This window comes from Ostrea edulis, chromosome 4 (genome assembly GCF_947568905.1).
Source record: "Ostrea edulis chromosome 4, xbOstEdul1.1, whole genome shotgun sequence".
NCBI classification, from domain to species: domain Eukaryota; kingdom Metazoa; phylum Mollusca; class Bivalvia; order Ostreida; family Ostreidae; genus Ostrea; species Ostrea edulis.
Window position 1 is genome coordinate 5618332 of NC_079167.1, and position 25666 is coordinate 5643997.

Genomic DNA, 25666 nt, shown 5'->3' on the forward strand with positions numbered 1-25666 from the left:
TTATTATATAGCTAATAAATAGTCTAATATAAAATCTGCGTAAAATCTAGAGAATGTTAGCGTTCAATATCCTGAGAATTTATTGAACGCTAACTTTACATTGATTAAATTGTATGCGACCGAAACATTCCGAGTATGAGCGTTCAATATTGACGTTACCGTAACGACGTAAACAAGCAAAAATGGCAGACGACGGTCCTCCGAATTTGACAGAGCCGGTATTTGATATTTACTTAAGCATTATGTTTTACTGTACATAAATTATGATGTCCCCATTTACAAAATCAGTTTGCTTCATGCATTAATGACGGGTTAAATATTGAACAGTTAAGAAATGCATGCTGTTATTGCACACTGGCAATATTGATGAATTCTCGTCTATTTTGGAGTAGTTTGAGTGAAAATGGATATAACTTAACAACCAAATACTTTAGCTATATAATAAAAGGGTTATTGAACTTCTTCTCGCAAGCTCGTGCATTTTGACAGCCAACTCGTGCCAATATTCACCGATATAAGTTCAATAACCCTATATTAATATTCTACATTGATTGCTTAAAAATACTTTATCCAGGAAAAATCCTGATCTGCATCAATAATAAAACACAGAAATCCTTTAGGCCACAGTTTTTAAATTTATTGGTTTATGGATTTTAAAAATAAAATTTAGGGTCGGTAGGGAGAAAAAAATTATTATTTTTTAAATATCTCTCGTTATCTTATTTTCAATAAATCATTAACATTATTTCGTGAGTACAAATAAAGAAAACATGTATTTTAAAAATATTAGATAAAAAATTCTTTAGAGTGATTAGTATGTTATGAATTTTGAAAACAAAATGCAATTTCAAATTCAGTGTATAACTATTACATGTATCTATGTTACACTTTGGTAGAACATAAGCCGAGAACGTATTAGATCATATCTCTTGGATGTTGTAAAGTATCCAGTATTTGTATAATGTTGTTCAGTAATTTTGCTGTATATGCTCAATAAAGATTTTACATTTACAAATTGTAAACATAAAGAAAAATTAATATAAGCAATATTACAATTGTATGTAGTAATTCCATTTTTAATTTCAGAATGTTTATACCCCTATGAAATAATTTTTAACCCCATTTTTCCCCACAAACATGCCCATGGAATTATCTACCACCTTTTTGAAAGAAATGTTTCTTGTTTTTCATTTTTATTTGATACTCAAATTCTTTCCACCACTACACAAGGTATACTAATTTAGGAGAAATATGCATACCTTTCTGAGTTTTATATGGTCATATTTTTTTTTATATCTAACAATTTCTCACACTGTTCTATTCCCTGTTAGGATTTTTGATGCATGGCATAGATGCACACGTACATGTATTCAAATACATGTATTATTAAATGTACTGCTGTGGTATAAAGTCACTAGTTAGAATAATCTAACTGTGTCTCGGTACAGGCCCTCACCACACTCAAACCGGGTCCGTAGGACATTATCACTTTAACGATAGAACATCCTATCTAGTAAAGTCGCTAACATTAACAACTGTACCTTCCTCTCATCTTTAAACACCCAAATAGCACTGCATTTCGTGTTATGTTAGCAGCAAGAATACCGCCAATTGTATGAGAAATATTTATTTCTATCAATTCCTTTTTTTTTTTTTCGTGATGAAATGCCATCTGGCATCTGTTTCGTCGGCAAGAACGATAAAGGTATCGTTACTGTCATCGTGCGTGGCCATATCTGTTGACATGGTTTTTAAAAATACGGAATAAAGATATTTCGGAAAACGAATAGTGATTACCAAATACAAATCAATAGGTTTGCGTTTCACTATTTTCTATTCGTAAAATTGAAAATGCATTTTATTTGTATTTTTGATTTGACATGTTGGGTAGAATCGGGGGAATTAAAAAAAAGTAGAAATTTTGCATTTTATTTTTTTTTCCGATTCCCTAGAAATTAGGGTCGGCGGATCCGTAAACCAAGAAATAAAAAAACTGTGGCCTTACCTGTACACCCAGTTCTATCATCCCTAGATACAGTATTTGCTGGACAGTCTTTACACATTGACTGGCCTGCTGCGTCTTGATACTGAGCATCCGGACATGTCCGACAGCTGTTGGCAGTGAAATACATCCCCTGTGGACATGGAACTGTTAAAAAAAAGTCTAAACATCAGATTTTCAAATTTTACATGTATCTTAAATCTTGTTGACAATGATATGGTTAACATTGTATAAATAGCAGGTGATGATGTTACAATAGATACCAATATGTTGCCAAAACAATATTGCTCTAGGTCATTGCTAGCACCCTCAGCAATGTCATAACCATTAAGAGTTTTTGCAGATAATGAACATGCTCTGGGTGCCATTGTGTGGGATTCTAGAAGTTATATAGAACAGTATAGGTCTCACATTTTATTTCATATCTATATCCCTATTGATTAACACTTTTTACATGAGCAATAATAAATGTGCTAAAAACAAATATTTGCAGGTAGCAATCTAATATTTATTATATGGGCTATACATATACTACATGAGTATTGATATTTTCACAAGTAGCCTAAAAATAACTTTCATTTGTTTTACATCTTGACATCATTGATAAAGCTTAAACTTATAACGTTTTACATATATGATTTTTCCATGACATGCAAAAAAGTGGTGCCATTTGATTCACAAAGTTTTGTGAAATTGGGTTAATTGGTTTCAGAGGAATTGCACTGATGAGAAAACAGGACTGCATGACTAACTAACAAGGTCAAAAACATACCCTTCACAACAAGTTGCATGGGGTATAATGAGAATAATTCATGCAGTTACAGAGAAATAGAGACCTTAGCAAAAACTACACTCAGGTCATGAAGTGCATGGGTCATATTGCTCACCAGAGAGTTACATCTCAAACCCGTCTATTTTCCCAGCACTCATGCTCTGAATTGTACTCGTGTTTTTAGAGAATATGTCACAGAATTTTTCAATAGACTATTATATTGTAACACTTTAAACCCTACAGCAGATCCTTGGCCCTGGGGGTAATGTTGTAAACATCCTGTTATCTACATTACATGAAGATAACTTTATTAACTGAACCCCAAATGCTTCTTGAAAGATTTTTTTTAAAAGAATTTTTATAAACACTCCCTTGTAAGATTTTAAAACCCTTTTGTAGCCCTGCCAAAGTCATAGGGTGTGAACAGAATTGATTCTACACTACATCAGGATACTTACATATTAAGTTGACATACTTGTGATTCTTTAGATTTTTTGAAAAGTGTTATATTATACCAATTATACCATGTATTATAATGTTCAAAATAATGTGTGAAGATGGGCCAAATGCTTATTCATAAACACTCAATTTACGAAGTTGATCAGATATTTAAATTCCATGTCTATGGTACCTTTGTAAACTCTATTTTAAAAAAAAATTCCGGGCAAGAAATGTATTTAGAGTGTGCTTGAGTTTGTTTATTTTACATACTCTAATTTTAAATTAGATAATTCATCAGAATACGGAATATCGGAACCATTATTTCGTCTCCGATTCCGTCCTGGTTTTAATATTTAGTATGTTCAGCGAGATCACGTTTTCTGCGTTAACTTGGGCAACTTTTCAGTAAACAAGCACATGTTACATATGTACTAACAGATATAGTGAATTCAGGCACATTTTAGCACCGTTTTTTAAAGTTGAGGGGTTGGAAACAAACGAAGAACAAGAGGCCCTTGGGCCACATCGCTCACCTGAGTCACCTTGGCCCATATTTGAAGACTTTCCATATATATTTGCAGGTAAAACCTTAGTCCCTATTATGGCCCCAACTACCCCTGGAGGCCATGATATTTGCAAACTTGAATCTACACTATGTCAGAAAGCTTTCATGTAAATGTCAACTTCTTTGGCCCAATGGTTCTTGAGAAGAAGATTTTTAAAGATTTTTCCTATATTTGTATGTAAAACTTTGACCCCCCCCCCACCCACTTGTGGCCCCATCCTACCCCCCGGGGTGTTATTCTTCAGTGCATGAGTTGAACTCATTGATCAACCTTGCATTTCCACTACCATTCACCGCTACTATATCAAGTGACCAGCTAATGAATCGATCTTTGCATGTACTACTATAAATAACAAACTTTAATGGTGTATGTGATAATTTAACACAATCTCAGGAAAACGGGGGAGGGGGGGGGGGCTACATGTTGCTGCATGTATATGTATGTTTCTGGAGATCGATTAATAACTAATTTATTGTGGTTAATTAAATCATTTCATAGCGGTCAGTTGTTTTAGCGACTCAATAAAATCTCATAAAGTAAACATCTAAGTGCATACGGTGTAGGAAATTGACGTTTTCTTTTGTTTTATCTGCTTACCAAACATCAGAAATTTAATCCAATAACTCATGTTGTAGTACAAGATTTTTCTGAAAAATAATCTTTAAACCAGGCATATATTTTTATATCAGAAATGAGTCGTCTTTAGCCATCACTAATTTGTATACAAGAGTTGCCCAAGTGACGCAGAAGTGTGTGTGGGGAGGAGAGGGGGAGGAGGCTACATGTTGCTGCATGTATATGTATGTTTCTGGAGATCGATTAATAACTAATTAACATAATTTTCGTAACTTCTTTTTCTGAAGAGTTCCAAAAAATTCTGGTCAGATACACCGGTATCATGTTTATTTTGCGACACAGAATATATGAAAGTACTGCAGGGTACGGATGTATATTTAATTGCTGTGATAAAATTAAGAAATTCATTTCAAAATTAAGAATTATCTCCCTCATGCATAGCTCTTATCCTTGGACGAATTTGACTCCACTTTTTGACACTCTGTTTTTCCCTAAAATAGCTCTTAAAGTTTATTGTTATTTCGGATTTCAAAAATTTTGGTTGAGCATCACTAAAGAGACATTATTTGTTGAAATGCACATCTGGAGCATCAAAATTGGTACTGTATTAAGTTTTACATTATGACCCCTGGGTCATTAAGACCTCTGCTGGTGGACTGTTAGTCCCCGAAGGTCTCTACAGCCCAGTAGCTAAGTACTTCGTTACTACCTTGAAAATATGGATGTATATTTAATTGCTGTGATAAAATTTAGAAATTCATTTCAAATTTGACTCCACTTTTTGGCACTCAGTTTTCCCCTAAAATAGCTCTTAAAGTTTATTGTTATTTCGGATTTCAAAAATTTTGGTTGAGCATCACTGAAGACACATTATTTGTCGAAATGCGCATCTGGTGCATCAAAATTGGTACCGTAAAAGTTTTACATTTTATACAGTATCAGCAAACTTGCACATACATACTATATACTAAGTTTGGCCCCACCCTGGGGTCAGAACCCTTACTCTGGAGAAAATCAAATTTACAATTTTGGTAAAAGGCTACCTGCTCTATCCATTTAGCACTATATACCAAGTTTGGCCCTGCCCTGGGGTCAGAACACCTACCCCGGGGATCATGAAATTTATAAATTATGTCCCCCTTCTGCCAAAGATGCCTCATACCAAATATGAAAAGAATTGGAATGATAGTTATCAAGAAGAAGTTAAAAATGTCTATTGTTCACACATTTAATAACTGACCATTTTTGCCCCACCCATACCGAAACCCCTACCCCTGGGATCATCAAAGTTACAATTTTGGTAAAGGATTACCTGCTCTTTCTAAATATCTAATTACTTTCATTTTAGTATAAATAGCACTAAAAAAGATGTTATTTAAGTGTTTTACACATAAACACTACATACCAAGTTTGGCCCCACCCTGGGGTCAGAACGCCTATCCCAGGTATCATGAAATTTACAATTTTGGTAGAGGCCTTCCTGCTCTACATCACTATGCATTTATTTTTTCTTACATGTGTGTGGTTCTCGAGAAGATTTTTGAAAATTGGTCAATTTTGGGCAGTTTTTGCCCAGCCCCTAAGGCCCCAGGGGTGCTGGAGTCCTGAAATTTACAACTTATATCCCCCTTGTCCGAATGATGCTTCATACCAAATTCGAAAAGAATTGGACTGGTAATTATTAAGAAGTTAAAAATGTTCAATTGTTAACGCACTGCGGACGACAACAAATTGCAATAGGTCACCTGAGGTTTACTCAGGTGACCTAAAAAATGATAACTTGAATTATGAATTCAAAACACTGAAATTTCCTTTGAAATCAGTCTGATTAAAACCAGGAACCCAACCCAACCCCCCCCCCCCCTTTCATGACGAGAAGGGGGCTGGTTTTAATCAGACTGCTTTGAAATGACCATTCAAAATAATGAAAGTAATACATATCATGAAAATGTTTGAAATAAATGCCAAATCATACCACACTGTTGATTTCCAGAGTCAGTATTTATAAGATTCATATTTTCCGAGCATTTATTTCCTGAATCCGTCTTTGTCATAGATGTGACTGTCACTGATGCTGTTTCTGATGGACACTGCACTGATGTTGAGTGTAGAAAAGTGCTTGGTACTGCTGCCACAACACCTGTGCAGAAGTCTCTATTTGAATCACTTTTGTTTCCAAGAAATTCTCCTTTGAATTTAACATCAATCTAAAACAAAACGCGACATCTATACATCTTAGTGGTCACTTGAGTACACATCACATGACAACAAAAAACATCATAGTTCTTCCTTTGAAAAAAAAATTATGATGGAAGTTATTAATTTTAATTCTTTAAAGATATTAGAGAAGTTAATACTATTCCAACACAAAAGGCACAAATTGATTTGGGTGGGTTGATGTGAGGGGAAGAGTCTCACAAAAGATCATGCATGTATAATTCAGATAGATGAATTTAAAGAAATTGCCAAAATATAAAGTTTTAGTCATATGCATAAAATACAAATCAGTGCAACACATGTATATCTGCTTCAAAACAATTATCCATGGAAACCGTGAGTTTCTGACAATGAACAGAACCTAATTTTATGACATTTTCTTTGATTAAGGCTAATCTTTCCCAAAATATCAATGAAATCTGCTTATACAATCCCTGAAACGTTAAACTTTCCCACTTTGAACGGTGATTGCATGGTGAGCGAAAGGTAAACGCACAATGAGTGAACCGTGAATGCATGCACAGCGAACAGTGAACACTATTTGGTGAACAGTGAACGCAAAATGGTCTATTCATTCGGTATATTTTGGATTTTCCCCTTGGATTGTACTTATTTTGTAAACAGGCAGGGAATATATATGTAACCGAGCAGGAAGGCAGATGTTGGTTTTATTAATTTATTCAGTAGAAAATAAAGGCATTGACCTACAATAACAGATAGATAATATTACAAATCAAGAAAGAAAAACATAAGTGAAATATGACAATTGTAAATTGTACCCACAGTAAACGTTTTAGAAACAAAGTATACTTTACAAAAATATGTACATGTGTTCTGTAAATAATTTAGATTAAGATCTTACATACTCATATAATCATTACGACTTTGAAAGCAAAATTACAATAAAGTAAAGAACTTGCAATCAAAATAATTACGTATATCGGCTCTTTATATGGAAATGAAACATATACTTTAATATAGAAATAACATACCATAAGATGCGGAAGATATCAGCTGGTTGTAACTCTTCAAAACGTATTATTGCTCTAACTACATAGGTAAGCGCGGTAGATTTATACATATACTGAAATACTATTATTGGATAAAGAAATATGAAACGACCAATGAAATCAAAGAACCAATGAAATAACAGAATAAAACTTCACTCAGCCAACTCAATCCAGATGCGCAATTGAACTTACGGTAAAGTGAATTTTAAGATTGTATTTAGCAAAACGATCAATGAAAAATATCAAAACGAATAATACATATAGAAATTCATATTTATACTATCACATATACATGCACAAAAATGAACACACAGATGTATTCAGAATGCATCTGTATGTTCATTTTTGTGCAAGTACTGGATGTATATCATTGAAATGATTGTAAATTTCACTTCACATTAATGCATGCAGCAATCATGCACAAACAAAAGAAAATTTCTTATGTACATTGTTTAGGGTATCCTTGAATTTTTGTAGTTGATAATCCTGACATTTGTACTGTATTTCGTACTTTATAAATCAAATTTTTGATATAAGAAGGAAGTTTACTTTTACTCAAGATTACACACACATTCTTTTTTGTCATTTTTGCCTTGCTATGAAAATCGATCCTTCCACTTAGGTATTCTGAATGACAGTGAACGGTGAACGCATAGTGAACACTTTGTGGATGCATGATGAGCGAAAAACTGTAAACGGAGAGCGCATAGTGAATGCACAGTGAACGCACAAAGAGCGCACATTGAGCCAATGGAAAAATGGTAAAGTAGAACATTTCGGGGACTAACAATTCTAAATATTGTAGGACATTTATCATACAGTTCAGCTGGTCCAGTTGCACAAAAGTTAGTTCAGTTGAACTGACAGTTGTTCAAGTTAATGGCAAGTTAACTGTCAGATAAAGTTAATCAACCTTCATGCAACTAGGTCAAGATCTTTTGGTCTTATACTAATGTTCCTGACTGGACTTGGTGACCCGCATTTGCTGTAGCTAGTGCCAGTACATTTTACCACACTCTTGTTAAAAATGTTACAGAACAATCTAATTAAGTGAATTTGTGTTCCTGCCTCAAATCATATTAATTTGATTTGTGCTTTCCAAAACGGGAAACATTTTACAAACATTAAAAAGGTTCGCACCTGACATTTGGGGTAATGTCAATTTTTCAGAAGGTGTACATGTATTTTTAATTTCTACATTGAAGGAGAATTAGGAAATTGAAAAGAAAAACTGGGGTCGCAATGCTTGTTATTGAGCTACAGTATTTTAATCATGACCTTTTTGCACTTAAGATTTTATTCAATTCAACTTGATATGTCTGCTGGTATCAATGAGATAAAAGCAACACAAATCAAACATCACATAAAATAGATACATAATCATCTCTTCTAACTATACAGATAAACAAGAGGCCAATGGGCCACATCCCTCACCTGAGTCACCTTGGTCCATATAAGAAGACTTTCCATATATATTTGCATGTAAAACCGTAGTCCCTACTATGGCCCCAACCTACCCCTGGAGGCCATGGTTTTTGCAAACTTGAATCTACACAATGTCAGAAAACTTTCATGTAAATGTGAACTTCTTTGGCCCAATGGTTCTTGAGAAGAAGATTTTTAAAGATTTTTCCTATATATTTGTATGTAAAACTTTGATCCCCCTTGTGGCCCCATCCTACCCCCAGGGGCCATCATTTGAACAAACTTGAATCTGCACTATGTCAGAAAGCTTTCATGTAAATCTCAGCTTTTCTGGCTTAGTGGTTCTTGAGAAGACTTTTAAAGATTTTCCCTATATATTTGTAAGTAAAACTTTGATCCGCTATTGTGGCCCCATCCTACCCCAGGGGGCCATGATTTTAACAAACTTGAATCTTCACTATATCAGGAAGCTTTCATGTAAATATCAGCTTTTCTGGCTCGATGGTTCTTGAGAAGAAGATTTTTAAAGATTTTTCCTTAAATTTGTATGTAAAACTTTGATCCCCTATTGTGGCCCCATCCAACCCCCGTTGGCCTTGATTTTAACAAACTTCAATCTGCATTATGTCAGAAAGCTGTCATGTAAATATCAGCTTTTCTGGCTCAGTGGTTCTTGAGAAGATTTTAAAATATTTTCCCTATATATTTGTATGTAAAACTTTGATTCCCCCCTTGTGGCCCCATTCGAACCCCGGGGGCCACGATTTGAACAAACTTGAATCTGCACTATATCAGGAAGCTTTCATATAAATCTCAGCTTTTCTGGCTTAGTGGTTCTTGAGGAGATTTTTAAAGATATTTCCTATATATTTGTATGTAAAATTTTGATCCCCTATTGTGGCCCCATCTGACCCTCGGGGGCCAGGATTTTAACAATTTAGAATCTGCACTATATCAGGAAGCTTTCATATAAATCTCAGCTTTTCTGGCTCAGTGGTTCTTAAGAAGAAGATTTTTTAAAGATTTTTCCTATATATTTGTATCTAAAATTTTGATCCCCTATTGTGGCCCCATCTGACCCTCGGGGGTCAGGATTTTAACAATTTAGAATCTGCACTATATCAGGAAGCTTTCATATAAATCTCAGCTTTTCTGGCTCAGTGGTTCTTAAGAAGAAGATTTTTTAAAGATTTTTCCTATATATTTGTATGTAAAATTTTGATCCCCTGTTGTGGCCCCATCCGACCCTTGGGGGCCATAATTTTAACAATTTAGAATTTGCACTACCTAATAAAGCTTATCTATAAATTTCATCTTTTCTGGCCCAGTGGTTCTTGAGAAGAAGATTTTTTAATGACATAATCTATTTTTACCTTTTCGTGATTATCTCCCCTTGGAAGGTGGTCTGGTTCTTTATTTTAACAATTTAGAATTCCCTTTACCTAAAGATGCTTTGTGACAACTTTGGTTGAAATTGGCCCCGTAGTTTTTGAGAAGAAGTCAAAAATGTTAAAAGTTTTCAGACGGACGGACGGACAGACGGATGGACACCAGAATAGAGGTGATCAGAAAAGCTCACTTGAGCTTTTAGCTCAGGTGAGCTAAAAAAGGTTAAATACATGTAATGAAAATAAATAATGATCTTTGTGCACTTGATATATTAAAAAAAAATCATGATATCAAATTTTCGAGTTTAAAATAATGTCAATTTCTAAAATTTCACATAATTTTCAAGGTCTTGTCCTAAATCTTAAAATGGAATTTTAAAAAGTGGAGGTTAAAGACCAAATTTTTAAATTATTTGCAAAAATACAAAATTTTTACACAAAATTTCCAGTAAATTAATTTTTAAAACTTTTTTAAGAATAGGTGTTAAGGGTTTGGTAGAATATATCAACCAAATTAACAAATTACAACATTTGATCTAGTTCAAAGTCCCAACTACTTGTATCACAAATTATACAAGAGACTCGTGGACCATATCGCTCACCTGAGTCACTTGGCCCAATTATTTAAAGATTTTCCCATTATATTTGCATGTAAAACTTTTATCCCTACTGTGGCCCCAACCTACTTCGGGGGGGGGGGGGGGCATGATATTTGCACTATGTAAGGAAGCCCATTGTGGTTCCATCTTACACCCGGGGATCATAATTGTTACAAACTTGAATCTGCACTATGTCAGGAAGCTTTCGTGCAAATGTAAACTTCGGTCCAATGGTTCTTGAGAAGAAGATATTTTTTTTTAAATTCTATTTTATTAGTATGTAAAACTTTGATCCCCTATTTTGATCCCATCCTAGCCCCAGGGGTTATGAGTTTAGCTAACTTGATTCTACACTATGTCAGGAAGCTTTCATGTAAATATAAACTTTTCTGGCTCAAGGGTTTTTTAGTTTATATATACAAGTTTTATATATTTTCGCCACCAGTTCATACATATAGCGATGTAAATACCCAAATATAGCGGTCGGAAAGCGTGTATGAAATCGGAAATATTGTAAGTAAATAATGTTTATATGAGTCGTTGTCTACAAACTGTTTGGTAATGTTATTCCATTATACATCTGTAATTGGCGCTGTTTTTCTAAAATAAACTGTGCAATCCTTAAGACAAATTATAATACGTTACATTGTTGACAACTAGGCCAAGCTAATGTCATGGGTGCATTTCAGAAAGAAAGAAAAAGAAAAACACACACAAATCAATAAAAATAATCAAATTAAAAGTGGAAATCACATTATTTTATTTTAATAAAGCTGCAATATTATTAATATTTTTTAATTGTGACCTGCATGTCGTTAGCAAATGGGAACATGGCGTTATACTTCCGCACTCAAGATGTTACAAGTTCAATGAAAAAATAATTTTAAAATTCCATTTAAACTTTTAATACAATATAATTAAACGTTCGATTATTTTGTATCTTTAATTTTTTTGTAAATCTATCAGTTGGTAGAAACTGGAAGCACAAGTTATATCAGGTATGTTGTTACAAGGTGAAGGTCAGTTGATCCGAGTGTGTATTGAATTTGAGGAACAGAATTATGTAGTGCTTAGCTTCCATATATCCATTTTCTCGCAGTTTATCGGGGTCTCTGTCCAAGCGGTTTTTAAAAAGGTGACTGGGTGTTTTTTAAGGTAAAGTTCTTGCTCCAACAAAAAAATTTCCACGTACGTCTTTTCTCATACCTTCTTTCGAAAAATTGAAAAATACTCAGTCTAAATCCTTTCTACTGAAAACTAGTACACCCGAGCATGGCACAAAACATATCTTAATGCAATATTATTTGCAAGCCGTTAACGTGATAATTGGTTTTTATTGATTAAATCTAATCTGTTTATGAAATGGCTAATAGATGTTTTCAAACCTGAGGGCGCATATTACGTCACACATAATGCGCGTAAAATAGCGAAAGTTAATATGCATATCACAAGATTTGAATTTCATCGCTTTCAAACTCCAAAACTACACAAAATATTTCATTTAAAACACATTTAAAGTAGTTTTAGGCACGAAAAGAATTAATTTTGCTAAAAAAAAAAAAATGAAAAAGTTTAGAAACATGCGTTGTGTCCTTTAAGGCTCTTGTGAAGCTTCAGCACAAAATCATAATATCACACATGATATCAACCACAGACAATTAGCTTCCTTGATGCATTCCAATACGATTCAATGATACCCCTACATATCACCCAAAATTTTTAGAGTCCTGTTTTTCAGGCAATGTAAAACCCGAATGTAATGCAATCCCCACTTAGAGTCATCCATCAGTATATTTTGAACATAGAATACCTTTAAATCCCCTGCTAATTCTTGCCAACTTAATCTTCACCCAGAAAATTGTCTGTCAGGAAAATGCTTCAGTTCAGTTCATTTTGTGTTTTTCAGGTATCAATGCTTTGAGTTCATAATCAATGCAATTATCATAATTTATCATGTAATGTTATATGAATCTACATAAATTGAACACACAGCTTGTTATGTGTTGATGTCATGACTTAGTTATATTTTGTTGATCCTGATTAGATATTACATGGAAACTTTACTTTATGTCTTTTGCCTTAATTCAAGACTAATTCCATTGGTTCATAGACTTATTAAGGTCTTCAACAGGAAACCATGTTATATTGTACACCAGGAACTTTTGTCACCTGCATCATTTTCGCATTGCACAAACACATTGGAAAACAATGGCATCCCATTTTAAAATCACTAAAAATCATCTATTACCACTGTAAGGAAACAAGCGAATCTAACTTGCCCTGTTTTAAATCCAGTCATCCAAGATGACTGCTTAGTAGGTGAAAATAAAACAGGTGTGAAAATCTCTCAGTATACACTATTATAAATGCAGATTTTTCTCAGTGATGATTACCTCAAAATGTAATGCCGTGGATGTGAAACTTTTAATCACAAACTTTCCTACATCCAAGGCAATACACCTAGTATCCACATTTCCAGCAATTGTAAGATTAGATGCAGCTATAGACTTCTCAAAGGCATCTAAGCATGGTGCAGCTAATGTACCGATCGCATATTTCACTTGAAACTCTGCTTTGTAGGATGGAGACTGAGTCGCTGAAATGTAAAGTAAAACATGTATGAATTACTTATAAAGTGAAATACACTATGTTTTGTACAATATTCATGACAAACACAATTTAATAATTATCAATGAATTTTCAATTCATTTTGTTTTTCTCATTGCTGTAAGACTGCAGCTCACCAGTGTACATAATTCGCAATGACAGATCTAACCTTAACAAATGGATATTGTCCCCTAGCTAATGCAAAAAAGAATTTGATATAGAATACCATATTGCTTTTAATACAAGTCATTCTTGATAGAGGTCAAACTTGATATATAAAACTTAAACATGAAGTGTAATATCAACCATAGGCACCTAATGCACTCACTTTAAAAAAAACATGGATTGTGAGTACTATACCATTTAGAAACAACACACATGATCAATGTATTTCATAATGTCAGGAGCTGTCACAAATATATATATATATATATATATATATATATATATATATATAAATACTTAAATTTTTAGAACATGTATTTCTTTGCAAAAAATTCAGTTATAGTCATTTGAGTCCCACTGAACAGACACTGGACAACACATGACAATGGGTCACAAGAATGGCTCTGGTGACATCATAATATCACAAGTATATAGTCTTTAGCCAGCTGTAAACTTCCTTAGCTTAGTTTGAATAAGTTGAAATACTTACGTAAACAGTCTTCAGGTTTAGAAGAGGGAGACCAATTATTTTTTCCTGAGCAAGAGTATGTCTTGGTAGTGTTTCCATCATAGTAAACATATCCATCGTTACATGTGTAAGGACATATTATATTTCCATCAGAAGTTAGACAATTCCCTCTTTTCGCATTGCTAACAGGTGACAAGCTCTCCGTAAAACAGACTTCAGCTGGGTAATATATAGAATGGAAATTTCATGACTGATACTGTGCTCTGCACTAAAAAAAATCATTGAATCTATGTATAACAAAAGCTCTGCAATTTATAATGTCCCAGAGTGACCTTGACATTTGACCCCAAAATCATTACGGTTCATCCTATAACAAACCTATATGCGAAGTATGAAATAAATTGAGCAAAACAAATGTGGCCCGACTGTAGAGTATCTACAAGTTTATTCTATAAGTCCCGTAGTGACCTTGACCTTTGGACTCCAAAATCATTAGGGTTTTTCATCTTTTTAAAACAAAGCTACATGTGAAGTATGAAATAAATTGTGCAAAAGCTGTGGCCTGTAGAGTGTCTACAAGCTCAGTGTTACACCCACACATAAATGATCCTGCTACCACATCCCCTCTTGCAATTAATTGTGAGGGGATAACTAACACTTGATCTTACAGTAGACAAGCTGAAATATTTTAGATATTTTTGACATTTTCAATTTTATGAGTACCGAAGAGACATATTGAAACTATTCATATGGTGGAGATACATGATATTTCCTTCTTTTGGACGAGTGGCAACGGGGACCTATGTGCCTTCACATCTCATTTGAATGAATTCAATTATATAATCAAGCTCTACTTATTTTTGAAAAATTCGACAGAGGAAATCAATTTTATTTATACTACAATGCATCACAACCTAATAGGTCGCAATTAAAAAGCCGTCGCAATCTGCTTCAAACAACAACACAGAACTGCATCATTTCATGGACTATTCTATTAATGCATTACATAATATGAATTTCTTGTTTGTAAACGCACTGTATCTTTCATACAAAAACTTGAGAAACAATGTCAACTAATAATATTGTATGCATTTGCGTTGTTAAGCAACTCCGCATAATGTACACATCTCCGCAGTTTTCATTGTTTATAGCAACATCAGCCGCATTTTTTACTTCAGTAAATTCATTCCATGTTTAGTTGTTTCGATGATGACCGCCCCAAGGTTGAAACCTGTCAACCAAATAAAATTCACACTGCATTCTCATGTGTTGGTGATCTGTGTTTTTTCTTCAAGATTATACTTTTGGATGCAGACCCTGTTGAATACCGCATATGGTATTCACTCATGAGAATCTTCCGTAATCTTAACCTCAAGGTGTTGGTCTCCAGTTTTTGACTTTGTCCATTTTTATTTGGTGAATTTATCAGTAGACTTTTATCATATACTTGGTAATGTTTATGTTGATTCTGCATTTTCTGCATTGCATGGTAACGAATGACATAACAATAGCTGATATAAACAACCGGTCCAAATACTCATATCACATATCAGACCGGCATGCCAAAATGCATATCAATATAGAAATTCTGCATTTGCTCGTAACAATCAATTATCAAAATTTTTACAATTAGTAAATTAGGCCTCATATCAGCCTTCGGCCCTCAGGCTGATATGGGGCCACTTGGGCTGATACAACCTATGATATGTATTTCATAGTATGTAATATTCTCTATATATCAAATGGGTATACTGTATAGGGGGAAAATAAATCGCAATGGAAATTTTCGCTATATTCGCGGTCTAGACAAATCCGCGAATTTAAGAAACCGTGAATATTTTTATTTTTATTATTCTTTAATACACAATGTGTTTTTTTTTTTAAAGGGGGGGGGGGCTTATAGTGATTCGAATCCACGAATTTATGAACCCGTGAATGTGTCTAAAATGAAAAAAAAAACGCAAAAATTACAACCCATGAAATTATTCCCCTATACAGTACATCATCCCCTGATACATGGCCATATCATGTGACATTCAGATGGGAATTCGATCATTGGTGATTCAGAGGATCCGGGTTTAAATCCCAGTCTGGCCATTTTATTTTATCCCTTCTTGTTCCAATGGCATAAAATAATTGCAATAAGAGGTCATATATTATTTTTCAATGTACTGGCATGAACATGACAAAGTGAATAGAATGAGTCAACTTGAGATGATATTTTGTGTATCTTTTCTTAATTCCTCCTGCTGTACTTAAAATGAAAGTCCCACAGATATATCAATAACCTATGTAATCAAAAGATTAAACTAAAACAATCAAGTGGTGCTGCTTCAATAGAGCAACATGCACACTGCAGGTATTCTATCTGAGAACTGAGAGGTTATCAATTTTAAATATCAGATATGTTCCCTTTGTATTTCCAGTGACAACTAAATTCAAATTTTGCACTCAATGACCTTCTTCACTTTTAGAGTGACCATACTCTACAACTCTAGAAATTTTTTCTTTTTTTTGACTCTTCCTTTTACCTTCGGTATATATCAGCAACGAACACTTTCCTTCTGTACCCCACTGAGTTTTTGCAGTAACTTTAACTTGTTGTGGAGCATTAAGGGTTGATGTGTCAACAGTTATATAGCGACCAGGATCATATATCAACGCAGAAATGTTACTGACATAGTGAAATACATCTATTGTAGCTCCGGATGTTGTGTTTATAGAGAGTTTTATTGGTCTGTCTGCATTACAAATCAATCCAGGTCTCTGGCGATCTACAACAGGAAAAAATGAGGCAAATGAAATAAGGTTCACTGAAAGCAAACTGTGTGTAACAAAATATATTTTGATGACCTGATATTGGCAAATTCACCTCCCTTATTTTCAACATCCTTATAGTTTGAAGTCTTTGTTTTCATTGACAAGAGGCTCATGAGTCACATCACTCACCTGAGCAGTTGCATTTTTCATAGGTACAACATTAAATCCCATTCATAGCCCAATCTTATCTCTTGTGGCACTGCTAAAACCTGAAGGGTCATGATGTGAATACACCAGAATCTACATACACACTCTTACTTACATCAATTTCACGTATTACATCCTCATGGCCCTCAAGAAGATTTGTAAAGAATTGACCTACATATTTCAATATAAAATTTTCAATCCCCTCTTGTGGCCCAGTCAAACTAATTCAGGAATACAAATTTGACAAGTTGTATCCTTGTCATTCTTGGAAAATATCTTCCATATCTCCGTATCACTTGTCTCCTTCCCCTGTAAACTCTACAAAAAGCAGTTGCTTGCATGCATCTATAGATGCAATTGCTCTTACTGTATTCGAAATTTCCTACTTTAATGCAGGCTAATCATTTACCAACATTATTGTAAACAAGAGATGTTTGTAAAACACATATGCCCCCCATGGTGCAAAATTGAAAAGGGTTATACACACACATCATTTAATTGAAAGTAGCATAATCAATTCAAAATATTGAACAAACAATATCTTCCTGTGTCAAGAGTGGATCGACCATGTGACCTAAAAATCAATAGGGGGCATCTACTCCTTATGCTGTACCAGTGTACCAAGTTTGGTGTCTATCAATCAAATAATTCTTAAAATTTTGGAGACAATACTACTATGTCCAGTTCAACCATTGACCTTTGAACATGTGACCTCAAAATCAATAGGGGTCATCTTCTCCTGAAGATGTACCAGTGTATCATGTTTGATGTCTGTCAAACAAAGGGTTCTCAAGATATTGAGCTGACAGTATATTCCAACGTCCAGTTTGACCCTTGACTATTGACCATGTGACCTCAAAATCAATAGGGGCATTTTCTCCTGAAGATGTACCAGTGTATCAAGTTTGATGTCTGTCAAGCAAAGGGTTCTCTAGACATTGAGTGGTCAGTATATTCCTATGTCCAGTTTGACCCTTGACCTTTGACCATGTGACTTCAAAATTAATAGGGGTCATCTACTCTTTAGGATGTACCAGTGTACCAAGTTTGATGACTGTCAAGCAAAGGGTTCTCAAGATATTGAGTGGACATTATATTTCTCTGTCCAGAGTAAATTGACCCTTGACCTTTGGACTTGAAAAACAATAGAGGTCCTCTTCTACTCATAACCAACCCACATATGAAATATCATTATCATCAAGTGAATGGTTCTCAAGATATTGAGCGGACAACATGTGGTCGACTGACCGACAGACAGGTGCAAACCAATATGCCCCTCTTCTTTGAAGGGGGACATAATTAAAACCTCCAATACAACAAGAGGCCCACAGGCCTTATCGGTCACCTGAGTACTAGTGAAAAAGTATCACTACTCCCAAGGGCGAGGAAATCTAGGGAAAAAAATTCCTGTTCTGAATCTAATGTTCAGCAACAGTATAAAACACGATGTATTCTTAAAATTTCAATGCCTTCAAAAAAGCATACACTGGTGAAAGGCTTTAAATAATATAATAGGGGTATTAACATTGAAAGATATGACTAATTTGGACCCATCCTAGAGTCAAAACTCTGGGTTGTAAAATTATCATTTTTTGTACAGTGTACATCCTTTTCTGTTATTCCTATGTATGCATTTAGATTTTATACAGTATCAGCAAACTTACACATAAATACTGACGTGTGTACGAAGTTTGCCCCACCCTGGGGTCAGAACCCTTACCCCGAGGATCATCAAATTTACAATTTTGGTAAAGGACTACCTGCTCTTTCTAAATATCCATTTAGTTTCAATTTAGTATCAATAACACTAAAGAAGATATTATTTAAGTGTTTTACACATAAACACTATAGATCTAGTAAGTTTGGCCCCACCCTGGGGTCAGAACCCCTATCCCGGGGATCATGAAATTTACAATTTTGGTAAAGGCCTTCCTGCTCTACATCACTATGCATTTAGTTTTTCTTAAACATGTGCGGTTGTAGAGAAGAAAATGTTTGAAAATTTATCTATTTTGGGCAGTTTTTGCCCCGCCCCTAAGGCCCCAGGAATTATGAAATTTACTATTTATGTCCCCCTTCTTCCAAAGATACTTCATACCAAATATGAAAAGAATTGGAATGATTGTTATCAAGAAGAAGTTAAAAATGTCTATTGTTCACACATTTAATAACTGACCATTTTGGCCCCACCCTGAAACCAAAATCCCTATCCCTGGGATCATCAAATTTACAATTTTGGTAAAGGACTACCTGTTCTTTCTAAATATCTATTTAGTTTCAATTTAGTATCAATAGCACTAAAGAGGACATTATTTAAGTGTTTTACACATAAACACTATATACCAAGTTTGGCCCCACCCTGGGGTCAGAACCCCTATACCGGCGATCATAAAATTTATATTTTGTTAGAGGCCTTCCTGCTCTACATCACTGTGCATTTAGTTTTAAAGAAGATTTTTGAAAATTGGTCAATTTTGGGCAATTTTTGCCCCACCCCTAGAGCCCCAGGGATGCTGGAGTCCTGAAATTTATAATTTATGTCCCCCTTGTCCCAAAGATGCTTCATGCCAAATATGAAAAGAATTGGGCTGGTAGTTATCAAGAAGAAGTTAAAAATGTTCAATTGTTAACGCACGACGCACGTTACATGACAACGGATGACAATCAATTGCAATAGGTGACCTAAAAATGCATCGAAATGTATATATAGATAGATATTTCAAATATCTTCAGATAATATATATATAACTTTCATTGGTCATTTTTGTGAATGCATAGTTTAAACCATATTCTTCGAATCTGGTTACCCAATTGTGATTATAAACTACTTTTATGATAAATTAACTTAGTTTCAATCATTTTGAGAGTAAAAGTTATTTCTTTTCGAATCGCTCAAAACATTGATCTTATATCAGAATAGAATAAAATAATGCAGACAAAAAAATTAGTTCAGAATCCATTACACACAAATATTAAAACACTTATTCAGAAAATTCAGAAGAGATTAAGCCAAAATCTATTTCTTTCAATTATATCTCATTCATTAAAGGGACTGGTTCACGTTTTTCGAAAGAAATATTTTACACTTTTGATGTTAAAAATTAAAAATATAACTCATTTAATGTTGACAACCAAAATTTGGACCGTCTGAATGCAAGGATAAGAGCAGTATTTTAGCTTTGATTCTGTGTTATGTAAACAAAGACTCCAGTCATTTTATGTAAACAAACAAACCAGTGAAATGTTAATTTTGTAATTTAAAGCATCTTCATTTTGTATAATCATAAATTTTAACTTTTAAATGACACATTTTACCTAAAGTACAATTGAGATGTGATATATATAATAAACTTGGATCAATATTCATTTATTTTGAAAACCCCGTAAACAATAACACATCTCAATCTTTGTTTTCAAAACAAATAATAAACACTCTATAATGAGCTTCTGTCATGATGAATAACTTTAATTTTTTTGTGAAACCTTCTAAACATATTAGACTGTAGATTTTAATCGTTTAAAGTGAAAAACAAAATTGGGGGGTGGGGGGTGGAGGGGAATCGTGAATCAGTCCCTTTAAACTGACCCGGGGTCTTTAAGTATATCTTGGGCCAAGTTGTCCTAAGTTTTATAATTTCATTGGTGTTTTAGTTTTGTGTCTTGTGTTTGTATTGGTTTTGAGATTTTTCCCTTCCAGTTTTTTTTTTGTGGTAGTTCACTCTTTGTTTAAAATTTGAATGACCAGTCCAGATTAGCTTATCAGTTTTGACTTTACATAGACCTAATAGTCCTATCTGAGACTGACTTTTCCTATCAATTGGTAAGTTACTAAGTTTATTACTAATGATAATATATTTCTAATTTTGACATCATAGACAGTTGCTTCTTCAACAAAAACGGAAAACGGAAATATTCATATCTAGTGATCAGTCATTCAAAAACTTACTTTGTTAAACACCACTCTCATTCCACGCACAAGTACTCTGAAGTTGAAATAAAAAATATGCTAGAGTTCCTCATTGACAATATCTTCGTGGTCTTTGGTGATCAGGTCTTCCAACAGTCTGTTGGAATTCCCATGGGCACGAATTGTGCTCCTTTGTTAGCTGACCTGTTTTATATTCATATGAAGGAGAATTTATTCAAAAACTTCTACGTGAGAAGAAAAAATCTCTCGCTGTGACCTTCAATTCGACTTTTAGATATATCGATGACGTTTTGTCTATTAACAATGATAGCTTTCATTCATATGTCGATTTGATATATCCCTGTGAGCTGGAAATAAAGGACACCACAGAGTCGTCCACTTCTGCTTCATACTTAGATATTTTATTGAAAGTAGACATTAACGGCAAACTAACAACTCAACTGTATGACAAACGGGATGATTTCAGCTTCTACATCGTCAACTTCCCACATTTATGTAGCAATATTCCATTATCACCTGCATATGGTGTTTATATATCTCAACTGATTCGATATGCAAGAGCTTGTTCTGGGTATAGTCAGTTTTTAAATCGAGGTAAGCTACTGACAAACAAGTTGATGGTACAGGGATTTCAACAGTCTCGATTGAAGTCAGCATTTTACAAATTCTATGGTCGTTATAACGATCTAGTTCGTCAATACAACCTCACATTGGGTCAAATCCTGTCTGACGTGTTTCATACCGATTGTTAAGCCGTTCTTGGCACACTGATTTTGACTGCGGATAACTCCGTTTACCTGATCAGGATATGGGGCTCACGGCGGGTGTGACCGGTCAACAGGGGATGCTTACTCCTCCTAGGCACCTGATCCCACCTCTGGTGTGTCCAGGGGTCCGTGTTTGCCCAACTATCTATTTTGTATTGCTTGTAGGAGTTATGAGATTGATCACTGTTCGTTATCTTCACCTTTCATATAGCTAAAATGGGAAATCTTATAATTTTGCATCAAGATTAATTTCCTGTGCATTTCAGCTTAAGTAAAAGTATAGTGAGAGAGAGGTACTCATTTTAACTATAAAGTGTAAATAGATCAAGTAATTTCATTGTTTGTCTCACTATAATGTGTTTTAAATATTGGCCATATTTTCATCATTGCATAAGCTGCAAGTTGTAAGTTATTTGTTTTTTTTAACAACTTGAAGGTTTGAACTTTATATGGTGACATTTGTGTGTCACATGGGCAGTACACCATTGGGTAATGGCCTATTCCCATAGAATGGTATGTTTGAATTACTGACTTTAATGAATATTTCAGTATTTCTTATAAAGTATATTTTATATCAAAGTAATAACTGTAATTTTTATATCATAATAAGCGTAAATATACCGTAAAGATTCTATTATATTAAGATAAGAATATTGGGAGATGCTTTTGTGTATTTAATGTATTTTATAGCACGTTGTTTAAAACAGAGTTACCTCTCTTTAAGTATGTAAATATTGCTAATGTTAATTTAATTGCATATCAATTAGTCAGTAAAAGTAATGATTTCATGATTCATACATGTGTTTAATTGTTGTTAAAACAATTGTTACAGAGCTTATTAAATATTTCAATATATATTTTGCCAAATAAACACCTTGTCTTTGAACCACAACAGATCGAGTTGGTATTTTTTAGTAATGAATAATGCTTTTCAGTGAGCAATGGCATTATGAACTACGATTGTTGATCTCCTGGCATATTTTCCATGATGTGTGTTAGCCTGCCAGCAGATGAGCAAATGCAGTTCACAACACCATGGAAAGGTTATTTATTTCTTACATTTTAACCCCTCATGTAGCTCAGCCATGACCCCTGGGGATCAAGGGGAATACAATCTTGAATCTATAAAGCTACATGTATAATGATTCTTGCATACCATCTAATTTAAAGGAGCATCAAAAAATAAAATTTGAAAATTTTCAGTTCAAATCATGTCCATGTCCCTTTAATGTGCCATTTTAAAAGAATTTTCCAACGTACGTATGTTCCTATGTAAATTTTTCAACCTAGAGTTTCATGGTGTGAACAAACTTGAATTGACACTGCATGAGGATTCTAGCACATTGATATGACAAATTGTATTCCTGTGGCTTTTGAGAAGATTTTTTAAAAAGAATTTTCCTACATATTCCTATGTAAAAATTTAAACCTCTACTGTAGCCCCGCCCTCAAGCCCCAAAGTGTCAAAGTGTGAACAAACTTGAATCTACAAAACACAGGGATGCTTGATAAACTCTCCCATTCTGGTCTTGAGAAGATTTTTAAATAATTTTCCTACACATTTATTTTCCATATAAAACTTCAAAACAGCAATGTGGCCTTACCCTGGCTCCCAGGATCATAATTGTATTAACTTGAATCTTCATTATATACTAAAGTTTTTATATAAGTTATGGTTTTTCTTGTCCAGTGGTTCTTTAAGAGAAGAATTTTGAAACAGTCCACCTCATTTTTACTCATATTTGATTATCTTATCTTGGAGGGGTGTAGTCCTTTATGTTAAGACATTAGAATTTCCTTCATCCACAGATTGGTGCCAAATTTCACGTGGAGTTCTGTTCAGTTCATAGCACACTAAATTGATAGGTGTAGGTAGCCAGATGAACATTTAAACAAGAGGCTCACGGGCCTCATCGTCACTTGAGTAACATACGACATTTCAAAGGACAACTCTATCATACAAGGTGTTAATTTTCAAACAAGAAAATGATTTGTCCTTAGCTGATTATTATTTATGAAGCTCCTCTCTTTGTTATTACTATGTACTCAATTTGATTGTTTGATGTCCAGGAGTCAAGAAGACTTTTAAAGTGTGTGAGCCATATCGCCCTGTCCTAGCACTGGAGTTCCTGACCCAGGAGTCATAAATTTTACAATATTGGTAAAGCCTCTCTTCTTATTGTGGAAAGATATATTTACATATATTTTGTTTATTGATATTTCAATTATGTATAGATTGTGTAATTTATATACTGTATACAGGGAAATATTTGCCCCCATTCTATTTTTGTCCCCTTTGCCCTTGCTGTCAGTGGATGAATTTAAGGACATGCGGGACGATGTGGCCAAAAATAACTTGTTAATGAATATTTTTTTTATTTTTTTCATGAAGCACCATTGGAATGTCCTTTACAATGTGTATAAATTTCATGACCACTTTCTAAGTATATAAAGGAGGTAATAAGCTTTGAATTTAATTTTCCAAGATCATTCCAATTTTCAATTAGAAATAAAAATTTGATGGAATGTTCATATATATCTTCTATATGGCAAGCCCTTTTACTATTTATTCATAAAATAAGATATCTCTTTAAATAAGAGAGATATCTTTATTGGTTAAAGAGATATCTCTGTAAGTTAGAGAGAGATCTTTTTATGCTAGGGAGATATCTCTTTTGTTTAAAGAGATATCTCTTTAAGCAAATGAAATATCTCTTTACGCTTGGGAGATATCTCTTTCTCTTTGAGAGATATATCTCAAAGCTAGAGAGATATCTCTCAGAGAGAAAGAGATATCTCTCTATCGATGTAAAAAGAGATATCTCTTTAAGTTAGAGAGATATCTCTTCAAATTTTCAAAAAGAGATATCTCTTTTTGAAAATTTTACTATTAAGAGATATCTCTTTAGATTCTCCACCCCCCACCCCCCCCCGTGGTCATAATGACTTCTCCCTGTTGCATTGTCATTGAAATGATGTAACCCTATTTTTTAACCAAGGAAAATACTTCTAGCGTACAAATGGCGGGAAAGGTTGAAGAGGTGGTTGGGGTAATATTGTCAAGTTGCCGAGAGGCGAAATCTAGTCTAGCTCGCATATTTCATCAATTTATTGTCCTTGTTTTTTGTTATATGTACATGTATACATTTCACACGCAGTAAAAAGCAAAATCTCCCCACGGGATTGCAGCTATTAGAGTGTTGCTAAAACGCGGAACGGAAAACGAAACGGAACGGAATTAAAAAATTAAAATTATTAATGTAGATAAGATAACGGTAAAATCGGGGGTGGGGGTCCATTTTGATTAAAATCAACAATTTGGGAATTGTTTACAAGCGATAAAACAACTTTATCTTAAAATTTTGCATCATAAATTGATTAATCGAATTTAGTTAAACGTTAGTATAAGAATTTACAAGGCATTTTACAAGAATTTCGAAAATGACAGAGGTGTTAGCGAGCAGTGACACCTAACCTATGGGTAGAGAATGAAAAGAACACACGTGGTTTATACTCCCCCCCCCCCCCAGCAAAATGTCATTAATGCACATGTACACGTATTTACACATAATACCGTGTATGTGTGTACTTACTACAAGGAGTGTGATATGTATAAAACAATAATAATTCAGGATCTTATTTAGTCAACAAGTTAAACAACTTTTGTCTGATTTATCATTTTTTAACTAACAAGAGACTAAGTAACCGCAACACTCCAATCCTAAATAGGGAGAACTTCGGAACACTTCTAGTATACCGGTCCCCAA

General features: G+C 34.1%; 1 protein-coding gene across 2 annotated transcripts in view; it reads right to left on the reverse strand.

Annotated features, from left to right (window-relative positions):
- Window positions 1-25666, reverse strand: part of LOC125668853 (sushi, von Willebrand factor type A, EGF and pentraxin domain-containing protein 1-like) — a 337072-nt gene that overhangs the window by 190426 nt on the left and 120980 nt on the right. For both annotated transcript variants that reach the window (XM_056161741.1, XM_056161742.1), the window contains exons 24-28: window positions 16769-17011; window positions 14259-14456; window positions 13390-13592; window positions 6333-6564; window positions 2006-2149 (exon numbers count right to left, since the gene is read on the reverse strand). In XM_056161741.1, the coding sequence (XP_056017716.1) occupies window positions 2006-2149; window positions 6333-6564; window positions 13390-13592; window positions 14259-14456; window positions 16769-17011 (1020 nt within the window). The remainder of the gene's footprint in view (window positions 1-2005; window positions 2150-6332; window positions 6565-13389; window positions 13593-14258; window positions 14457-16768; window positions 17012-25666) is intronic.